Source organism: Syngnathoides biaculeatus, chromosome 5, assembly GCF_019802595.1.
Source record: "Syngnathoides biaculeatus isolate LvHL_M chromosome 5, ASM1980259v1, whole genome shotgun sequence".
In the NCBI taxonomy this organism is placed as follows: Eukaryota; Metazoa; Chordata; class Actinopteri; order Syngnathiformes; family Syngnathidae; genus Syngnathoides; species Syngnathoides biaculeatus.
Window position 1 is genome coordinate 13,998,055 of NC_084644.1, and position 21,390 is coordinate 14,019,444.

Below are 21,390 nucleotides of genomic sequence, written 5' to 3' on the forward strand. Positions count from 1 at the left end.
TTTTTGCCTTAAAAGCCATTCTCTGTCATCAGATGTCTCATTCTTGTCCAAGCGCACAGTGCTAATTGCAGAAAATGCCAGACACCCAAACATACTACAATGCACTTTTCTTTTCTTCTTTTGTTGACAATTTAATCTTGGTTGAGGTGCTTTATATAGCGTTGTCTTTGTCACACATGCTAACTATACAGTACCTGCTCATTGTGAGCGACACTGAGCAGTCCTACGGGTGACAGACTGTGGTTGTAGCGTCAGGCATCCACATAGTGGCCTCTTCGGACTAACTGTACACTCACAGTCATTGGTGTCTGGATCCATAAATACTACATTGTAAGCCCCGTAGATCAAAACAACACAGGAACAGCTGACATGCGTATTCCCATGTTCCCCATTTTTATCCCGCCTGCGGTTCTCAGATCCCTCCACGTCTCCACGGAGAAGAATGACGGAAGAAAACACTGCAGCGTGACCTGCGCAAAAAGATAGTACGCTAACGCACACTGACACTGCTTTGGAAATGTTAATCTTGTGGAGATAAACCCCGAAAATGCAGGCGATTATCGCTGTCGCAAAAGGCCATTGTGACAGGTGTTGCAGCCGGCGGTTATGTCACGCAGCCAAACTTTATTTTCCCCAGTCATTTCATCCCAACATATTCTCAAATCCATTGGAACGAACTTAAGTCTAGCCTCTTGGTGGCAACTGAATCAGGTCAAATGTCTAAATCATCACTTCCCAACCTCTTCTAATCAACTGCATTATTTTGGAGTCTTCTTGCATCTCCAAAAGAAATATTTTATTTTAAGATACATGCAGTGTTATAATGGATTTGGTGAGGAAACAACATTTTTGAATGTACCATCCATCCATCCATTTTCTTTGCCGCTTATCCCGACGAGACTCACGGGGAGTGCTGGAGCCTATCCCAGCTGTCAACGGGCAGCCACTCGCAGGGCACATTGAGACAAACAACCACACTCGCAATTCCACCTTGTTGCAATTTAGAGTGTTCAAGTAATGTTGCATGTTTTGGGGATGTGGGAGGGAACCGGGCTGCCGGGAGAAAACCCACGTAGGCACGGGGAGAACATGCAAACTCCTCACAGGCGGGGACGGGATCGAACCCAGGTCCTCACAACTGTGAGGCCAACGCTTTACCAGCTGTTCCACCGTGCTGTACATTCCGTGTGGTAGATTCAGTACTATATTTTCACATTAAATTGGAAAACTGTCTCCAAAAATATTTGACACATCATCTAAAACTATGACCAAATGCCAGTCATGTGTTATCTTTTTGACAAATTTGATGCTTCAAATTACACAATAAGGTACATATTTGCCAAGTATGAGTACATTTCCACTTCGGGCTTGTTACCTTTTGACTGCACCTTGTAGTACATGGCCAGTGAGTGATTTACATATCACTAGAGAGAGCATGTGTACCACTAGTGGCGCCACATTATAAGAATTATTGCTATTCATAACATGGGTTGTAAAAATGGAAGAATAAAAGCTTGATTTGAACCGAGGTTCCTCAGAACTGTGAGGTAGATGTGCTGACTGGTCATCCACTCCTTATTCCATGAACAGGTGTATACATGTGCCAAGAAAATATCCATCCATCAATCCATTTTCTTAACCGCTTATCCTCACAACGGTCACGGCAGTGCTTGAACCTGTCCCAAGTGTTAACGGGCACGAGGCGGGGTGCACCCTGAGGTGGTTGCCAGACAATCGTAGGGCACGTGGAGACAAACATCCGCACTTGCAATCACACCTCGGGGCAATTTCGAGTGTCTAATTAATGTTGCATGTTTTGGGGATGTTGGAGGAAACCGGAGTGCCCTGAGAAAATCCACGCAGGCACGGGGAGAACATGCAAACTCCACACAGGGAGGGCTGGGTTTGAACCTGGGTCCTCAAATCTGTGAGGACCAGTTGATCCACCATGCCGCCCCAATAAAATAGTATAGAAAAAATAAAGGGGGTGGGAAACAATGAGTAACGGCTGGATTAAAAGTGTGTCAATTGCCTGGACCCCACTACACAATCTACCCACACCAAAATCATCTGTTTGGAGGTTGGGAATCAAAATGCTCCTGAAATGTTCTGGCTTGAGCGTTTTCATCAGCTGAACAAACGAAACGTCTTCAACCATGGAACATAGCAGCAAATCTTTAATGCATGCCGTTTGTCCCGAGCGGCATGATAGGTGTGTTCAAAAGCATCCTCAATCGACAATTGTTTTTTCACTTCGGTTACCTGCTTGTCTATCCTTAAAAGTTTTTTTTAAAGGCAAGCAATGTTTCACACGATAAAATGTTTGTAAACAATTTTCAACGTTTTTCTTTCCCTATTCGTTGTACTTAAAAAAAAAAAGAGATTTGAATGAAACCAGTATTTCTATTCTAATTTTGGCCTCTAATCCACCTAATATTGGGTTTATATCATACTCCACTTTGACGCTGGATACAGTTACGACTATGAGTGGGTGAGTTTGTAACAAGCACAGACATTGGGTCCAAATCTCATCAATGAAAAATGAATTGCCATATTTTCCCATGCCGAGCATACCAAACAGTCCTTGGTACTGTCCCGAGTATCGATTGTTTGTAATATTTCCAACGTAATAGTGGTGATGTTATGAGGTGAATTAAATCCCCACTGGTGCCCATGTACCAAATTTGTGGCCTGCCGCTGAATGAAGTTATTCCACAGCTTATGGAAATATCAAAACTTTTGCTTTGGGTATCACGAGACGGTGCCCATCCATCATTTCCCAGTTGACAGCTCTTCAAAATCCACAGATGTAACCAAAAGCATCCGTTATGTAACCGGTGGCATCTCGCTGAGTGACTAGCACTTTCCACGAACAACCGCGTTACTTCAACATGTTTTCACGCATTTTGTACGTGTGCGCGCGCCTCACATCTGTGAATGCTTTCGACCTTGCGATGAAGGTTGTATTGTGGATGATGGAGTGGACCAAGGTTGCCACAGCAGGGGCTGACGGCCCCCTATGGAGTGACTACAAACTGCCTCGTACGTGTCCCCAAACACAGCGGCGGGATGGGGTGGGGGAGTTTCAGTAACCTGAGCAGGGCTCAGCCGTTGTTATAGCAGCCCGTGTTTGTGTTACATAACGCTGACTTTAGCAATAATAGTGCGGTAGTATGTACTACCAGGGGGAAAGCTCAGGGTGTCGACAGAAAGAGGAGGAGGGTGTTGAGGTGATGGGAGCCAGAGAGGAGGAGGTGGGACCTGCACGTTGTGCTAAGTACGAACAACAACTGGCCTGTGGACGCTGAAGTTTGCATGGAGGCTTTTTAAATTAAAGAAGGCTTCATTTCAATTAAATAAGGTTTCATTTAAACTCTTTGCCATGTCAGATTGCTGACATTTCATAACATGATATCAGGAAGAGATGTAGACATTAGGCCTGGCAAGCAATCATTAAAGTTTATGATAATTACTTGCAGAATTGATTTATGCTTAGCAATTGCAAATGTAACAAATTATGATATTGGTGGGGGACTGTCCCTCCTCAGGTGGTGCTGTATATAAACTAGTATACTTTGTTGAGAATATTTGTTGAATTGTGAAATTGTTAGTAGATTTTGAAGTAGTATATGAGTGTCTGTCACCTGGTATTTTTGTATTTAGCACTGATTTATGATTTATTAACAAGCGGCGATTCAATTCAGAAATCGATGTATAAAATGAAATACCGTTTTTGGACAAATTCACTGAAAGTCTGACTTTTTTGTCTTTCTCTGTCTGACAAAGTGAACATTTTCATTTTTTTAAATCTTTATTTATCTTGGTAATGTGATTAAAATCTGATTCTTGTTTTTCCATGCAATCGTTTGTCTTTCTGTCTGCAGACAATAAATCCATCCATCCATTTTCTTCACCGCTTATCCTCACAAGGGTCACGGGGAGCATTGGAGCCTATCCCAGCTGTCATGGGCCAGGAGGAAGGGTACACCCTGAACTGGTTGCTCGCCAATCGCAGGGCACATGGAGACAAATAACCGCACTCACAATCACACCTAGGGGCAATTTAGAGTGTCAAATTAATGTTGCATGTTATTGGGATGTGGGAAGAAACCGGAGTGCCCGGAGAAAAACCCAAGCAGGCACCGGGAGAACATGCAAACTCCACACAAGTGGGTCGGGGATTGAACCTGGGACCTTAGAACTGTGAGGCCAATGCTTTACGAGCTGAAGCACCGTGCCGCTCTCAGACAATAAATAAGCAATTAAAACAAATACACATGCAAATGAAGATAATAATTATGTGGAGGTTCACTCAATATGTGATATGATCATGCATTTATACATTTAAATGGTTTCACAGTCACAATGGCCTTTGGGGGGAAACCATAGCTATAATTTGACGTGTGACAAAATTGAGTTTGACACCCCTGATTCTTGTTTATGTAAACACATGGATGGTACAGTACATATATTGTACATTATGGAAAAAATACTGTGGTATCAGAATTCGATATTTACAGATTTTTTTTGCGGGGGGGGGGCATCCCCTGTTATTTGCTTTTTTTTCTCCCCTATCCCCACCTTTTTTGTATTTCTTTTTTTTTTTTATCCAATACCCTGCTTTTCCGTATTTTGTTTTGGGAGGGAGGTATTTTGGATTGATTAATTATTTGCAGATTTTTGCTATTTGCAGTCAGGCCCAGGGTCGACTGTATTGTACATTATGTAACGTGTCCAATCTATACTGTACATAAACTCGGGACGACGTCACATTGTGGAGAAATGTCGTGTACGTCAATGGAGAGTAGAATGAAAGCTGAGGGGAGGGTTATGGATATGATTGAAGCTGTTTTCAGAAGTCTTCAAACACTTGAATGCACTAATGTGGGCGACTGGGTGTGTGGGTAAACATATTTTAGTGTGCTTCATTCCTTTATTGCCACCCGTGCATTGATAGACATGGAATGAAGAGTAACATAAGAGGAGAGTGATCTTGGACAATTAATCCGAGAGAGGCACGCTTAACTGTACCCTGTAATCCCAGTAAGAGTCCAGGGATCAAGGGTACAGCTTGTTGGCCTTTTGCAATCATTCCTGCATACCTGTTGATTACCCCAGGAATCCTACACGATGGAGGGAATTCACTGACTCAGACTGTGAGGTGCGAGAAGAGGAAGAGGGCGAGACATGGAAAGAGTTGGACCTAGGAAGGGTTAAGGTGAATGGCAGTTTGGAAACATGGGGGCATTAACTGCGGCTGCTGGGAAGTGGAAGACAGAGAGGGGTGGGCGCTGCGGGCGAGAGAGAGGTTTGAAATACCTTGCGACCCGTTTAGGCCCACTTGCCAGTAGTAAACCAGGCGAGCCGCAGACAGACTTGGCCACATGGTAAGAAAAGAGAGGGAGTGTTTGTGTTAGTGTGTGCCCCCAGGGAGGCTGTCATTGTCTACTTTGCCGGTACACAGATCAGCTGCAGGCCCATTTGACTCATCCAGCACAGGAGAAACGACTACAGTACAGCACACCTCCTGCATCCAAGTGCGAGAAGGTGCAGAGAGAGAGCAGCTTGTGAGGAGGAGCCGCTGAAAAGAGATCATCACCGTCACTCACCTCATACAAGCATGACAGTGAGTACTGGACTTATAGCAAATTAACCCATTTAGTTTTTGATGAGAAATCTTGCCACAGCTTACAAAGCTACGTTTATTTATTCTTTGTCCATGTAATTCATGCCTGTCAACATTTTGCATCCATGCATGTTTAACAGTCCCATCCGAACTTCTCGTTCTGAATTTTTGCCCATGTGGAGCACGAAAAGAAAGCCACGACTCATGATGAGTTTGAAGAATAATTTTAGCTTGCAGTTATGTTCTTGATGCAACAATAATGCAGGACTCCTCTGTGATTTAGATGATTAGAATCCAGCAATTGTCAATTAAGCAACATAAGACATTGGTTTAAATAATCTATAAAACACCTGTTTAATATTTTAGTAAAAATCAATGAATTGATAAAAAAATATAAATATTTACACAGATCACAACTTTTTCTTATTGCCTTTTGTCTTTCTAAATAGGTCACAATTGTGCATATTTTCTATTCATTATTATTCTCTATAGTATCAAATATGAGCTCTCTCTGATGTGTTCCAGTTAAATATTTCCACATTTTTTTACCATACATCTAAAATCATGGACTGTAAAATAAACATAACCATACATCCATTCAAAAAATATTTTTTGCATATAAAAAAAATCAATTCATCTCATTCATAGCCTTTGATTTATAGTGGTAAAACAATATTAAAGTAAAAAACGTTTTAAAACCAAGTTTATACAAATACATAACACAAATCTATAATAGGAAGAAACACATAAATGATCTATATAATCACAATTTATTTGGTAAAATAAAGATTCATATTTGATTCCTATAATTGACACCTTTGAAGTATAATACGCGGCATGGTGGGTAAAACAATTCTTTCAACACTGGAAGGCCAGCCGGGCAGTTTGTGGTGTGCTTAACCTCATTAGGGTCATGAGCGAGTTGGATCCAACCCCAGCTGACTTCGGGCCTACACTCCAACCGGTCCCAAACACCGGAAAGCAGTCAAGGACTATAACAGTTCATATTTTTTCACATGCAGTCTTTAATAGTCACTGACGGTGTACTGGTACACACGCCTGACTTTAGTGCGGCCGGCACGGGATTGATTCTGTCTGCTTTTCACCCGAAGTTAGCTGGGATAGGCTCCAGCACTCCCACGACCCTAGTGGAGTGAAGTAGGGTCTTTAATCAGCATCACTTTACCTCCTCGGTAAGGCAATATTACAAATTGCGAAGTCATTCGTCTAAAGATGGTGCGTCCAAATATGAATGTCTTTCAATTTTTGGGACATTTGAATCCATGATGTTTACTCCATCTGCTCAAATTCAGCATCTTCAGAGAGGGTCAAATGCTGTTTAAAATAGAGCTGTCTTCTTTATATCACTGCCAAGTTCACTGTCCCACTATGTGACACACACTTTCACCAACTTATTGGACGCACTCGCCATTCACATGGACCCATGAACAGGAAATTTTTGCGAACCTCCCAAAAGGCTTTGCAGGGCATGACAAGGTGGACGTGGCATAAACACACAGAATGTCAAAGGTCGAAATGTGTTTTCAGCCCGCAGTGCTGCGTTGTAAATGTTCGCACCTCCTCCCAAATTTGCCGGGGTCTGCGTGATAAGGGATTTACTTCAAAGCGTATCATCCAAGCTGTGAGCGGAGGAGGCAAAGGGTTGACCATTAAGAGCTGAGTGACAGCTCCAGATGCCGCCATCGTCCCGATAAGAAATCGCATTCATCCCGCCCATGGGACAAAGGAGAAAGAACATGTGTTCCGCCACATTCTGCTGAAGTGCCTGCTGGGATATGTAATTGTTTAAAAAAAAAAAAAGTTTTCCCATAGCTTTGCTGACATTGTGTAACGAGTAACAAGAAACAAAAATACTGAAGTAGCTAATGATAATAACAGATGAGTCCAGATGACACAAAAAATATTTATATTGTGCATCTGTGTGTCTATCTAATAATGTGAGAAAAAAAACATCATATTTAACAAAGATACTGATTTTTATAAATCATAAAATCCCTCCTTCCTTTTCTTTGCTCCTCCGAGCTAGTTGGTTAACTAACTGTGTTGTCAGTGCTAGCTAGTTGCGCTCATATTTGCACTAGTGTGCAAATGCCAAATAAATCCTTTTTCTGGTTGGAACAAGCCAGCCATGTATGGACTTTTCTTGAAAAGTCCACCTTGAAAATGAATGTTTTACTCAAGTCTGACATTTGCCCTTCTCTTACAGTCCATGCACATATTGTAAGAGAAAAAATATTAATCAGTATTACCGTAATTCCCAGCCTACAGAGCGCACCAGGTTACAAGCCTCACCGAGTACTTTTCTTAAGGAAATACCACTTGGTACATACATACGCCGCAGCTATGTAAAAGCCGCAAGTGCCCGCATTGGAACCCACATTAAAACACTAGATATTTACAAAGAAAGACGGTACACAGAAAGAATTTAATGCTAGCATGGTGCTAATGCTTGTACTAGAGACGGTTAAAATAAAACTTACCGGTAAATATCACAATAGCAACACGGTAGCACAGCGGTAATGCTAGGGCAGCGCTAACAGGTGAAAAAAAATGTGACATCCTCGGCACATCTCATTCTTACCTTTTCCGTTCAAGTGTGCCCTTGCGGCTGATAGTGAAAATGCACAAATGAGCCGCATCACAACATAAACCGCAGGGTGGAAAGCGTGCGGAAAAAGTCACGGCTGTAGGTCGGAAATTACGGTAATTAAAGTAATACAATTTCAAGTAGGCCTAGTCTACATTGTAAACACATTGTTTAGGACAGCAGAAAAGAACCTGACTGCAAACAAGTGACTACTACTATGTACTACTACTTCTCACGCTAGCATCAACAAACACATTTCAAGCACAGGATCGCATTCCACTCAATCAGTCATCCCACTGACCGCATACATCACACGAGTTTTACATCCATCTATATTCTCCTCCTCGTCGTCGCAGGACGCCGCCACCAAGGAGCTCGATGAGCGCTGCTTCCTGTCGGCGCAGGCCATGTCCAGCCTGAAGGTGTCCGACCACTTCCAGGTTCTGAAGTTCCTGGGAGAAGGTTCCTACGGCAAGGTCATGCTGGCCGTGCACAGGAAGAGAGGTAAGCAGGCACGCCCGTCGCGATAAAAGTTCGGAGCTCATTATGTCTCAATCATCACCCTGCGAAATTCACAAACACATACTACTACCTAACTGCGATTACATAGTCGGTTAGGTAACACACAGATTACTCAAAGCAAAATAAAGCCGCTAAGTGCTTCACTAATGGAACCAATCCTAGCTCTGGTTTCCCTCTTGTGATGAAACTTTATGTTGTGTTGTACAACTGTTGTGGGAATGTGAGGACAGATGAGTCTTTGGATGGCTTCCATTTTTGCCTTTTACACTCCGGTTGCTTTAATCGAGTGCTATTCTTCAGGATAGGGTTGCTGTAATGCACTCGAAACACAGTCGCCCCCAGAGACCAAGTCGAATTTCTTCACAGGGTTACTGATGTGCAATACTGTGATGAGCCGTTTGAGCATTTAATACATATCCTTGAAAACCAGTACTATTATACACTTTGTCGTCACTGGTATTTCAGGGCTTTATAAGCAATTTTGAGGATTTAGAGAAAATTTGATGTCGACGAAAACGAGAGCGATGAAAATGGATGCTCTAGCGGTTTTATGAGAAATTGTTAGAAAATGTATTCAAAATCTTGAAAATCCAGTTTAGGGTCCATGTACTAGTATATTCTATGTCCTCATTAATCAGACATGTACATGTTACTAATCAGGCAAAACTGTGCACTCATTGACATTTGTGTGCTACTTACACTACTATAAGATGATAACTAGTCCAATATAATGTCAAACTAGTAGGACCAGTACCACATTGTTCCCAACTAGTGTACAGTTCTACCTCACTGGAATCATGTTGTTATACTGCTAAAGTAATGCACTGCAAATACATAAATGCTCATACCGCTTCAACTCGTAAAATTTCCCAATATCATGAGTAGTGCGATTGGCACACAGTTGTCAACTAGTGCACAGCTCTGGTTCCCTCGTACCATGTCATTGTCCTTCCAGTAGTCTGTCACCTACTAGTGAGGACAAAGTGTGTACTAGTAGATGGACCTTAAGCTTAAACGACATGATTACTAGTAAGAGTCGACAGTGTACAAGTCGACCAAACCGCCACTAGTAGTTGAAAACATGTAATGGCAGCAGACTAATTTACACATCAGTCCATTTGTAGGATATCAAGCAAATCCTCAAAAGCCCTTCTGGTAAATTGTTTTGAGTATTTATTCAAAATCATACTAGTGCGCTGAATTCTCTTAGTACTAAGGGCCGAGAGTGTACTGGTTCGTAAACTTTAAATTGCATTTCAAGGATATTGAATAAATGCTCAAACGGCTTTCCATACAGTCTGCTCCTTTGGGCGTCAGCATATATTTGAAGAGTTTGTTTTCAAAACGCGACGTAGGCATTTTTTCAGATTTACGAAACTCGCGCCAAAATTATCCAGCTCCTTGTGGTAGTTATCGGGATACTCTGATTTTTGTTCAAAGTGCTACATATCGTTCTATATCAGCCAAGGAAGATCACGTTTTATTTCAAAATGCGACATATCGAGATCTTATTTAGAGCAAAATGCGACATAATTTCGTTCAATCAGGGTGCGCTGCTGAAGCAAGCAGCATCCAATCAGAATTCGTCTAGAGGGAAGTTCCGGTATCTTCCACATCATCATCCAAAATGGCTGCGCCCACGTTTGAGAGAGATGCTAATGCCGAGTTTGATTTTATGTACGAGACACCGGAGAGAATGAAGCTGGGAAGGAAAAGAAACCCAGCGGAAACGGGGTCAGAAAAGAAGAAGCGCTTCAAGTGTTTCTTGCTTTCAAGCTGAACTAAGTCTTGTATTTTGTTTATCAATGTCTAATCATATCGAATAAATGAAACAGTGATTGTGCTGGTTTACTTGGAGGCTGTCCAATTGTGAGGGTGCTTTTCCTATTTAATTTTAATTCTTTATGAAATTATTGCAATTTAATAATTCAGTTCTCATCCAAGTACCATTGTATCTGAATGTAATAAACATACTGTTTTGTCTATGATTGTGTAATGCTTGAATAGTAATTTTGTTGTTCAAAATATTTCACCAACGATCATTAATGAATGAATAAATTTTTATAATTCTATGCAATCTTTTTTTTTTGCCATATTTTATAAGGAAAGTTATCGGCTATGACTTAAGAAAAGTTGACATTAAAAGGAAATCAACACCCTTGGAGTAGACTCAATTTCTGTCTATGAGCATTATGAATACTGTTATTATTACTACAGACTTATATCCTATTCTGCAGTGTTCTTTCCCCCGACAGCGACAGCTATAAATAAAATCAAAAGAAAGCAGACTCAATGAGTCAGATTTCAAACAGTGAATTTGTGAGTTTGAAACTGATTTCATTTTGGAGATGTGTGTATGAGATCGACTACCTATTTTTTTTCTGCTGGTATCCCTCGCAACCCATATTAATCTTGGTAGACTGGTTTGAAGCAGTTTACTTTCTTAATGATCTCACATCAACTTAGAAGCAAAATTAATCAACTGAGTGACACAATGCCTGCAGATGTCGGATTGCAGAATCGCATACAGATACACAAAATTACAATGATGTAAACTCAGCCTTTCCAAGACCTCATATTGAACAAACAAACAGTTTCTAAATAACTGAAAAACACCTTTTTAAAAGAAATTCCCATTTTTTCATCTCCTTTTTCAACATCTGACATTAGTGAGCTAATTGTGAAAATTGTGACTGGTGACTGACCCTTATTTCTGATACCTAACTCTCTAAATGTGGTGGTCATGGTCTTAAATATTATTTTAAAATGCTTGAAATGTTGAAAGCCAAATAGTTTTCACGATTGCCTATCAAAAGCAACTGATTTAAAAAAAAAAATACAGCTGCTCCTGAAGGTTTAAGTCGAAATTTGGATATGTCTCACTTTGCCAAGAATAGAATGTTTGGATATGTCTCATTTTGGAGAAAAAATGAAATTTGTCATCAAAAAAACTCGGTGAATATTAAAGGCAATATTTATTTGTAGTATGGTGTTTAGTTACTTTTTAGCATCTCTTTCCATCCCCCAATAGTTAGAAACATAAATTGAGTTTATTATTTTCACTTCAATACCAAGCCCTTTTCTCAAAATGAAAAAAACGGATATGTCTCATTTTGAAAACAAACTCTTCATTTCATATTGCCATTTATTTTCTGGCAGGAACCCCGATGGCCCTGAAGTTCTTCTCTCGTCAGTCCACTTCTCTCACGTCCTTCCTAAGGGAGTACAACCTCTCTCTTTCCTACTGCACGCATCCCTCGCTGACGCGGGCACTGGGCATCTTTTTTTCCACGTCATCGCATTACGTCTTCGCCCAGCAGGCCGGTCTCTATGGCGACCTGTATAGCGTGATAGTGTCAGAGGTTAGTTTGACGAATGCATGATGGAGTGGGAAAACGTTTGTGCTCATGACTTTTAAAAACTGTGAATGTCAAACATTTAAAAGTGTTGGCTATTATAGCAAATCCATCCATCCATTTTATTAGCTCCTTATCCTCATGAGGGTTGCGGGAGCACTGAAGTTGGGAATTGCTGGCATGGTGGATGACTAGTTAGAGTATCTGCGTCACAGTTCTGAGCACTGGGGTTCAAATTCTCAGCCTCCCTGTGTGGCGTTTTCATAATCTCACCATAATTGTACGGATTTTTGTGTTCCAGGACTTTGTATCGCTTTACAAATGTTTGGAGGGCGCGATTAAAGAGCCAAGTGGGACCATCACTCATACGACCTGCCCTACAATTTAATGGCAGTGATCCTATTTTAAACTTTTGGTTATCTCAGCAAAAAGAGAGATGTCGATAATGGTTACCAGGCATCTTTTCGCTGCCCCTAACAAGAAAAGCAAGTGATAAGAACGAGAACGCTCTGCTCTCACTGCTGAGCTGGCAGCGGGGAAGCATGTGAAGTGGGGCAGGAGGTTTCCATGAGTGTCACTGTGTGCGTGTGTAGGTGTGAGTGTGTTCATGTGCGTGTGTGTGCTGTTCTCAGCACACTTCAGTTGTGCTCAATGGTGTAAAACATACCCTGCACAATAAGGCACAAGTTAGCCAGTCACCATTTAAATGTCTCATAGATGGCTTGAGAGAAAGTACTGTGTTCAGATGAGAACAAAATTGGGCATCAAGCCGACTCACAAAGTTTGGAGGAGGAAAAAAAAATCTTATCATGAGCCATTCCCACAGTCAAGTATGTAAAGGTGTGTGTGGGCTGTTTTTAATCAAATGGGGGGCGAAGTCACCTCATTAAGGGGCCAACTCTAAATTGTCTGTAGGTGTGAATATGAATGCTTGTCTGTATATGCAGTGGACCCCCGGTATATGCAGGTGATAAGAACCGGGCCAGACTATGAAGCGCTAAAATAATTGATTCATAATCGACAGACATTCTACATTGTATTGTCAAAAGTATTAGCTCACCTGTCTTGACTCATATGATCTCATTTCAGATTTACTGTAATAGGACATTGGTCCACCTTTTAAAGCTATCCATCCATTCATTTTCTTAGCCGCTTATCCTCACAAGGGTCGCGGGGAGTGTTGGAGTCTATCCCAGCTGTCAACGGGCAGGAGATGGGGTAAATCCTGAACTGGTTGCCAGCCAATTGCAGGGCACATAGAAACAAAGAACCATTCGCACTCACAATCACACCTAGGGGCAATTTAGAGTCTCCAATTAATGTCGCCTGTTTTTGGGATGCGGGAGCAAACGGCAGTGCCTGGAGAAAACCCACACAGGCACGGTGAGAACATGGAAATTCCGCACATGCAAAGCCGGGATTCAACCCTGGTCCTCAGAACTGTGAGGCTACAACAGCTTTAACTCTTTTGAAAAGGTTGTCCACAAAGTTCAGAAGTGTGTGTACAGGAAATGTGTGATCACTCCCCCCAAAGCATATTTGTGATGCTGGAGGAGAAGGACTGCTTTCAATCTGCACTGTAAATCATCCCAAATATGTTCTCCAAGGTGTTGTCAGGGCTGCAGGCCAGTCAAGTTCATCCACACCAAACACTCGCCTTTATGGGCCTTGTTTTGTGCACTGCTGTACATTGGTCATGTTAAAAAGGGAAGCGGCAATCTCCAAACTGTTCCAACTGAATTGGGAGGGATGGATTGTCTAAAAGCTTTTGGTATGCTGAATCCTTCTGTGTTCCTTTCACCAGCTATAAGGGGCCAACATTTATTCCACATTTCCAACTTTATGAGAAAAGTTCTTCCATTTTTAACATGATTGTGTACCAATGCACAAAAGCAAAGTCCATAAAAACATGGATGAGAGAGTTTGACGTGGATTAACTTGACTGACCTGCACAGAGTTCTGACCTCAGCTAGAACATATTTGGGATAAATTAGAGTGGAGATTCAGATCCAAGCATTTTCATCCAGCGTCACTTTGGGACCTCACAAATGTGTTCCTGGAAGAATGGTAAAAAATTCCATTAAAAAAATCTTGAACAAGCAGACATAAATGGCCAATAAGTGTTCTCAAGTGGCTTTCTTTGCTAGCATTAAAGTACCTCATTGTCTTTTCACCTCACATGAACTGAAGCTCGATCTTAAAATGATGATTTATTATCTTTGATGTGTGTTCTAGGTTGGCCTGGATGAGGAGCGTGTTCAGAGGGTGATGTCCCAGCTCAGCGGCGCCGTAACCCACCTCCACACTCTTGGCTTCGTCCACAGGGACATCAAACCGGAGAACATCTTCTTGTGCGACAGTTCGTGCCGCTGGGTCAAACTGGGTGACTTCGGCCTGACCCGGGCCATCGGTTACACTGTCGGGGCCGTCTGGTACCAATCGCCCTTCTGCACCCCCGAGGTACAGCCCGCTAAGGAGGCGGACAAGGCGAAGGAGTGCGATGACCCGGAGGAGGAGAAGGAGACTCTTTGGATAACGGTGGAGCCCTGCATCGATAGCTGGGCCCTCGGGATCCTGACCTACTGCCTCTTGACGGGATGCTTCCCCTGGGAGGAGAGCACCAGTGACGACCGCGGATACACCAAATACAAAGCCTGGTTTGAACGCGAGAGCAGGAGCGAGAAACCTGAGCAGGAAGCGGACTGCTACACCATCATGAAAGAAAACCACCGGAACAACCCGCCTCCGTCACAGTTCCACGGCCTGACCTCGCTCGTTATGGCGCTTTTCCGACAGCTGCTTCACCCCGACCCGGAGCGGCGAGGGAAGCCCGAGGAGATCCTGAGCTACCTGGGAGGACCCTGGCTCGTAGAGACTGAGAAGGAGGAGAGGAAGAGGGCCGAGGAGGCCGAGAGGGAAGCCAGGAAACTCAGGGAGGCGGGAGCAGGAGTGGAAGAGGAGCTGGTGAGGGAAGGAAGAGGGGAGAGATAAGCTAACATAAAATGGATTTTATTATTCAATTTTTTTATTTGACCAGATAGACTACTCACAAAAACTTGGGGATGTTGGATGAAATGTAAATGCACTATCATTTTCACAAGTGAACTTGGATTTACCTTCTCCAAACATTTGATTGCACTGTTAGCTGTTTCAGTGCTTTTTGCACAACTTGCTGCTCTCTAACAAGGAGTAAAGGTATTAGTGCATAAAATATGAATCTTGAAATATCCATAACTTTTTTTTGATTCACATTGTGCCTTGAGGTACGCAGTTAGTTTGTTCTGTGACCTTAGTTATCACATAAAACATGTCAAAATGAATGGAAATTACATGAATCCATTACAGCCTCCAAAAATAACACACATGTTATTGTTACGCGTTTTGGTTTTAAAATTAATCTCAACAAAAACACAATTAAATACAATGTAAAGTATGTATAAGGTTTTTGCCATATATTTTCTTTTTTTTTTTTGCTCCTCTTCAATGGATATTATGCTGCTCCTTCTGGTGTGCACACCTTGGGTACCTGGGGCAGACATATGAATATACATTCTTGGTTCTTGATCTTAGATTGATGTTTAGTTGGACACTAAACTTCATCTGGGAGTGGCAATAAATTCGTGGCAATAAATGTTAAATGCAATCATTATCTTTGTAATGGCAGAATTGTACTGAATCTCATTATATTAATCAAGTATATATTAATGTTGTCGCTGGTGAGTGTATAGATGTTATCAAATGTTAAGTTTTTTGTGTTTGTATCATTGTCACTACTGCTGTTGTATAGATTCCAGTGTGTAAATATGTTTTAATAAAAAATGAGTATGATATACATTTACCAGAAGGTCTGCAAAATTTGAGTGGAGTCACAAAAAGTATTAAAAAAGTTGCAATGATATTATTTCACATGGCTCATTGAAAATAATAGAACAATAAAAGTAATGCTGGTATTAATATACATATATTGAAAATATTAAAAAACCTCACTTTTTCAAAATACCACTGAAATTAAGAAATTCAAAATAGTTTAAATTTACTTTTAGATTTTATGATCAAAACGGGAATACCTTATGTATAATGATTCATAAAAAAATGTAGACGTAAACAAAAATTTCAGAATTTAGATCCACTAATGAACTGTGTTGTCCACCTTAGGCTACTTTCATCTTGAAATGAACATATTAAATTAGTGAGCTTTATTCTCGTGCCTTGAACTATCATAGCTAACATAAAATCGATAAACTCTTCCCGCAGTCGCTCTGTGAGAAGAATGTCTCAGCCACTCGACAGCTGTTATCAACCTGATAGGTCCTGACAACATTCGCCATAAACACTAGATTTCATTTGAATGCTTATCCAACCACACCGTCCGTACTGCTGGCTGTCAACTCGGACCAATAAAAAAAATAATAAATCAGGAACTAATAACTGAGCTCAGACCTCTGGCAAAGCTGAATAATAACTCAAATCCTTTGTTAACCAGAGTGGAAAAGCGCTGTGTCCTTTGACTTTATCACAAAATTGACGTGTCATTAATGCAACATAACCACTGATTATCTCAAGCGGGCCACACACTTATTTGAATTTGAATATTATTTGCTCTGTTATGATCAAGGGTTAGCAAAAGGGAGATTCTCAGAATTTCTATGAAAGATTATTGTCAGTAGAGATGTCCAAAAATGTACTAACGTCAGACCACGATTACTGTACTTTTAAAAATGACTGAAGTGAAAATTCGAAAGTACTCCTCCAAATAATAAATACAACTGAGTTAAAAGCAACTCAAGAATTGTGTAATAAAGAGCAACAACGTCAGCGAAGCAACAGGTGGCACTCACAAAATCTAAAAATGGACTTGATTGGAAAACAAAAGTGCCACGGCAGGTATGTGAAGCGCAGCCCCACACTCGCTGTGTCTGCTTTTCAGCAGTAAAACAATCACACGTGGAAACACATGTTGGAAAATGTGTTTTGGTCCAATGATACGAAGGTTGAACTCTGAATTATGATCAGTTCGCAATCAAAGGCAGTTTTAACGCAATATCTTTAGGTCTCTCCTATGAAGAAAAAAAAGTATTACAAAAGATGAAATTTACTTTAATGTGAGGCACTTCAAATTGTGAGCGGTGCAACTCTATCCATCCGTCTATTAATTTTCTTAGCCGCTTATCCTCACAAAGGTAGCGGGAGTGCTGGAGCCTATCACAGCTGTCAACGGGCAGGAGGCGGGGTACACCCTGAACAGGTTGCCAGCCAGTCACAGGGCACATCGAGACAAACAGCCGCACTCACAATCACACCAAGGGTCAATTTAGAGTGACTGATTAGTGCATATTTTTGGGATGTGGGAGGAAACAGAAGTGCCCGGAGAAAACCCACGCAGGCACGAGGAGAACATGCAAACTCCACACAGGCGGGGCTGGGATTGAACCCGGGACCTCAGAACTGTTAGACCGACGCTTTCCAGCTGATCCACCGTGCCGCCAGTATAGAATATCCCAACCCTAAATCAATCTCAATACAGTAAGTATATGTACTGGGTTATTTCCCAACACAGCTAAAAGGTCAAGTGCCGTACTATATTATATACACACCGAGCTCCATATTTAATGCGAGTCCTACATCTGTCAAAGGGGGACAATCACTGCATGAAAAATCACCCGCACTCCGGTTACGGCGCCCCGGAAAGTATGTTGGGCGACGTTTTACGGCCGCTCTGAACACTGAATTGTGCGGTGGTAATTCCCCACAGACAAAAAATAGGAATCGCTTCACACAACTGTAGGTTAACAATGGATTCACTTTGGCTGCATGATAATATAAAACAAAAGGTAGATGTTAATGTGGTGTGAGATTTCAAAGTAAGATTTTCATTGAAGGCTTTTTAAGAGTTTGACTTTTGGAGCGGTAGCTCATGCAGTGCCTGCGCTAAACCCCGGGTAAAGGGCCACTCCAGATGCTTTTATAAATAGACCCCCCGGCCCGTCTATTAACACGCCCCGCACATCATCACCTCCCCGCTACTGTCGGCACGGCGCAGCAATCTTTGTGCAAACAGTCAGGCTTTTGTGGCACACGCACGGCCCTGCACTAGCACAAAGTCCTGTTTATGGTTGTTTGTCTCATTTTCATTGCTGCTCTTCTCTATGAATACGGTTTTCCTTCATGTTTATCCCACTCGTGACACACGAGCTCGAGCATCCATGCCTCACCACTGTGCCCTTATCTGCGTTATGCATTAATGTGTTCTTTTCTAAAATAGTTGTTTGTCTCCTGAAATTATAACCCGTGTGTTCTGATAAAAACAAAATAATTCCCACCGTATTACATTTTCCACCATTATTTTAAACCGTAACGTGTACCACTCAATTAATAAAAAGAATTTGAGAGAGAACTGAAAATAAACTGAAACAATGCGGAAGGACAGTTTTGCATAGCCACTCATATCTGTGTTGTGTCTGTGTTTAAAATTATTCAATCAGCACACACCTGCCGCCGCATAAAATAACTCTGATTTACGCCAAATACATTTTCTGTGTTTATGTTCCATTTTCCTGGTTGTTCTCTTTGCTTGGTGGCAGAAGTTTGAAGGTTTTGTGCTAACACTAACGGCTATTTTGAACTGTTCATAATTCTTTCTGCCTTATCTAAGAGCCCAGTTCCACCTGAAGAAAAACAGACCCACAGCAAGATGCTTGTGCACTGTAGGAAAGGTGTTCTTTTGGTGTTGAGCATTGTCGGCGTCGAGCACGGCTTCGGACGAGGGGCACGGCTTCGGCCGGGCTGGCTCATGCATACTTTCTGGGAGTCTGTTGTTAGTTAGAAGTCATCCGCATATCATCTAAACATGGCTCAAAACGATTGGGTAATATTGCCCCGGTCACTTCACTCGATTCTTTCTGTTCTCTTCTTTGACAAGCGCTTCCGTGTCCCATAGCAGGTGGCACAGCATGTTTTCAATGGCGAATGTCACGGTTTGACGTAAGGAACAGAGGACGCAGGCAATGAGACTTCCGCAACTTTGCACATGGATGACGCGCTCTCCGCTCATATTTATTTTTTCATATGGACATTGAAGTGAATAATGTGATATGTATTTTTCATTACAATATCTATTTTAGAATGTTTATAGGCATGACACTTGACCTTTAATGAAGTCAGATCATATTGATCATGTAGTACAGTCAATTCATAGTGACTCTTTTGACAAATGAATTTTTTTACATTGCCAACTCTCCCTTTAAGCACATTTTTTGCAGTATCTGAACTGTAGTGTCATGGAGAAACTGTGTAGTTTTGGCATCGAGAGTTCATGAAGATGAGCAGCTCAATTGGGATAACTGACAAAAATAGAAACTACACGCAGTGGCCAGCTTGCATAAGGGTCTGTGGGAGGAGTGCGGCCCACCAGATGGCTGTGTTTTTCTTTCCAATATCTGTTTTATATTTAACACCGAGCTGTAATCTGGTTGGAAAATCTATCCATTCATTTTCTATCGCGCTTGTCCTCACGGAGTGTGAACTGGCGCCTTGTTCACCAAACTGAAGCCAAGAGGGGTGCACATTCGGGACTGTTCATACAAACAACCATTCGGCATCACCTTTGGCCAATTCTGAGTTTTAAATGAAACAAACACACAGTTTTTCGTTTTTTTTGTTGTTATTGTTTTTAATGTGGGAGAAAGCGAGAGTACAAAATAATTAAAACCAGAGCATGCACGGGGGGAATGCAAACGCCACATATCCGAAACCCAAAACCTGAACCTCGAAGTTGAGAAGCATATTTATTTTTGTGCATATGCTACAATTTTTTGTTTTTCATAACCACACGAGAGACGTGTGCTCTTTTAAAAACCCAAAGGAGATATTAATGTGTACTTCTCCCACTATACCAGTAAAATGAGTCTGATTAATGTCTGGTGTGTGAAAGTAAATACAGAGTCCCACACGTCTGAAATACATCCTTGCGGTGACGAATGCCATCGCGTGCTAATATTTTGTTTCACAAGCCGACCATTCTCCGCCATTTGGCTTGGTTAACGCTCCAGCAACTCCCATTCCATCGATTCATGATAGAATTTCATCTTAGGTTTTGGGGTTCTCTCAGCGGGTACCCGGCCAAGGTGAAACATTTTTCTACAGGGGTGAAATGGAGCACTCCAGGGACTTACAGAAGGGGAAGTGTGTCCTGGGGTGAAATGGAAGGCGGTTATGAGTCTGTCCTGGAGTGCTGGCATCCAGCAACAAACCGCGTCTGAGTAATAAGCGAGCCGAGATTTTATCATGTGTTTACTGTTTGGCATGTCTCATGCACTCTTCTGCGTCACCTGACCACCTGATCAAAAGTGGTGTAAGTACTCACACTCTATACTAACGTACAAGTACAAATACCTATGTGCACTGCTAAAAATACAGCGATGCCTTGCAATGCGAGTGACCCCACTTTTTTTCAAGTTAGGGCAATGTTTTTGCTCCAACTTGAGAGCAAAATATTGAGCTTGGAGCTCTATATGGTGGCAGCAAAATCTACTCAACTCCACAACAAGCAACAGTTTGGCATTTCAAAAAAGAAGCTTCAAGAGAATTGCATGTTGTGTATTTAAATAAAAAACACATACATTATACATTATATGAATAGCATTGGTGATGCAATGAAAAAATCCATCAAGCAACAGATATTTGAAAACAAACACACATGTACAGTGACAATGTCACAATACTAACAAGTGTATCCAGTCTTCATCCTCTGTGAAAAATGACTAATATTACTGCAGCTTACTAAGAGGTCAATACCCATCTTGGATCATTTTAACAGGGTTTTCCGGTCTGTTCCGGTCTGGCATGCCATTTTGACTTGGGCGCAGGATGGATGGTCGCAGTCAAATGCTCGCTTGTGCTTACTCTGCCCCCGACCCGTCTGTCAAGCTGTCATCAACGTCTCTCTGGCGACCTTGTTAGGCCCCTCCAACTACCACCCCCACTAAGCGCCCCCACCCGAAAAGGAACTTTGTGTAACCCCGATGTGCCAGTTGATGATAGATGTCTTGCTCGTATAAGTCAACCGTGACGTTTATTAACCCCGGATTCCTAAATTGGGTGTATAGTGTTCCGATTAGCCCGTTTACAGGAGTCATTTGAGATGTCCCCGTTTCACCTCCCCAAATCATAAGATTTTCCATTCACCTTATTAATCATTGTATTAAGAACATTTTATGCTGTTAGAAATGCATAGTCGTAAGGATCCCTATAGTCCTGAGGTCCAGGGTTCAAAAACCAGC

At 41.8% G+C, this 21,390-nt stretch overlaps 1 protein-coding gene across 1 annotated transcript; it reads left to right on the forward strand.

Moving 5' to 3' along the window:
• The first annotated feature begins 3,173 nt into the window (after positions 1–3,173).
• Positions 3,174–15,103, forward strand: sbk3 (SH3 domain binding kinase family, member 3). The gene is made up of 4 exons (XM_061818891.1): positions 3,174–3,254; positions 8,591–8,738; positions 11,916–12,118; positions 14,348–15,103. Exons 1-4 carry the CDS (start codon positions 3,174–3,176, stop codon positions 15,101–15,103), a joined length of 1,188 nt encoding a protein of 395 aa, XP_061674875.1.
• Positions 15,104–21,390: the final 6,287 nt, after the last annotated feature.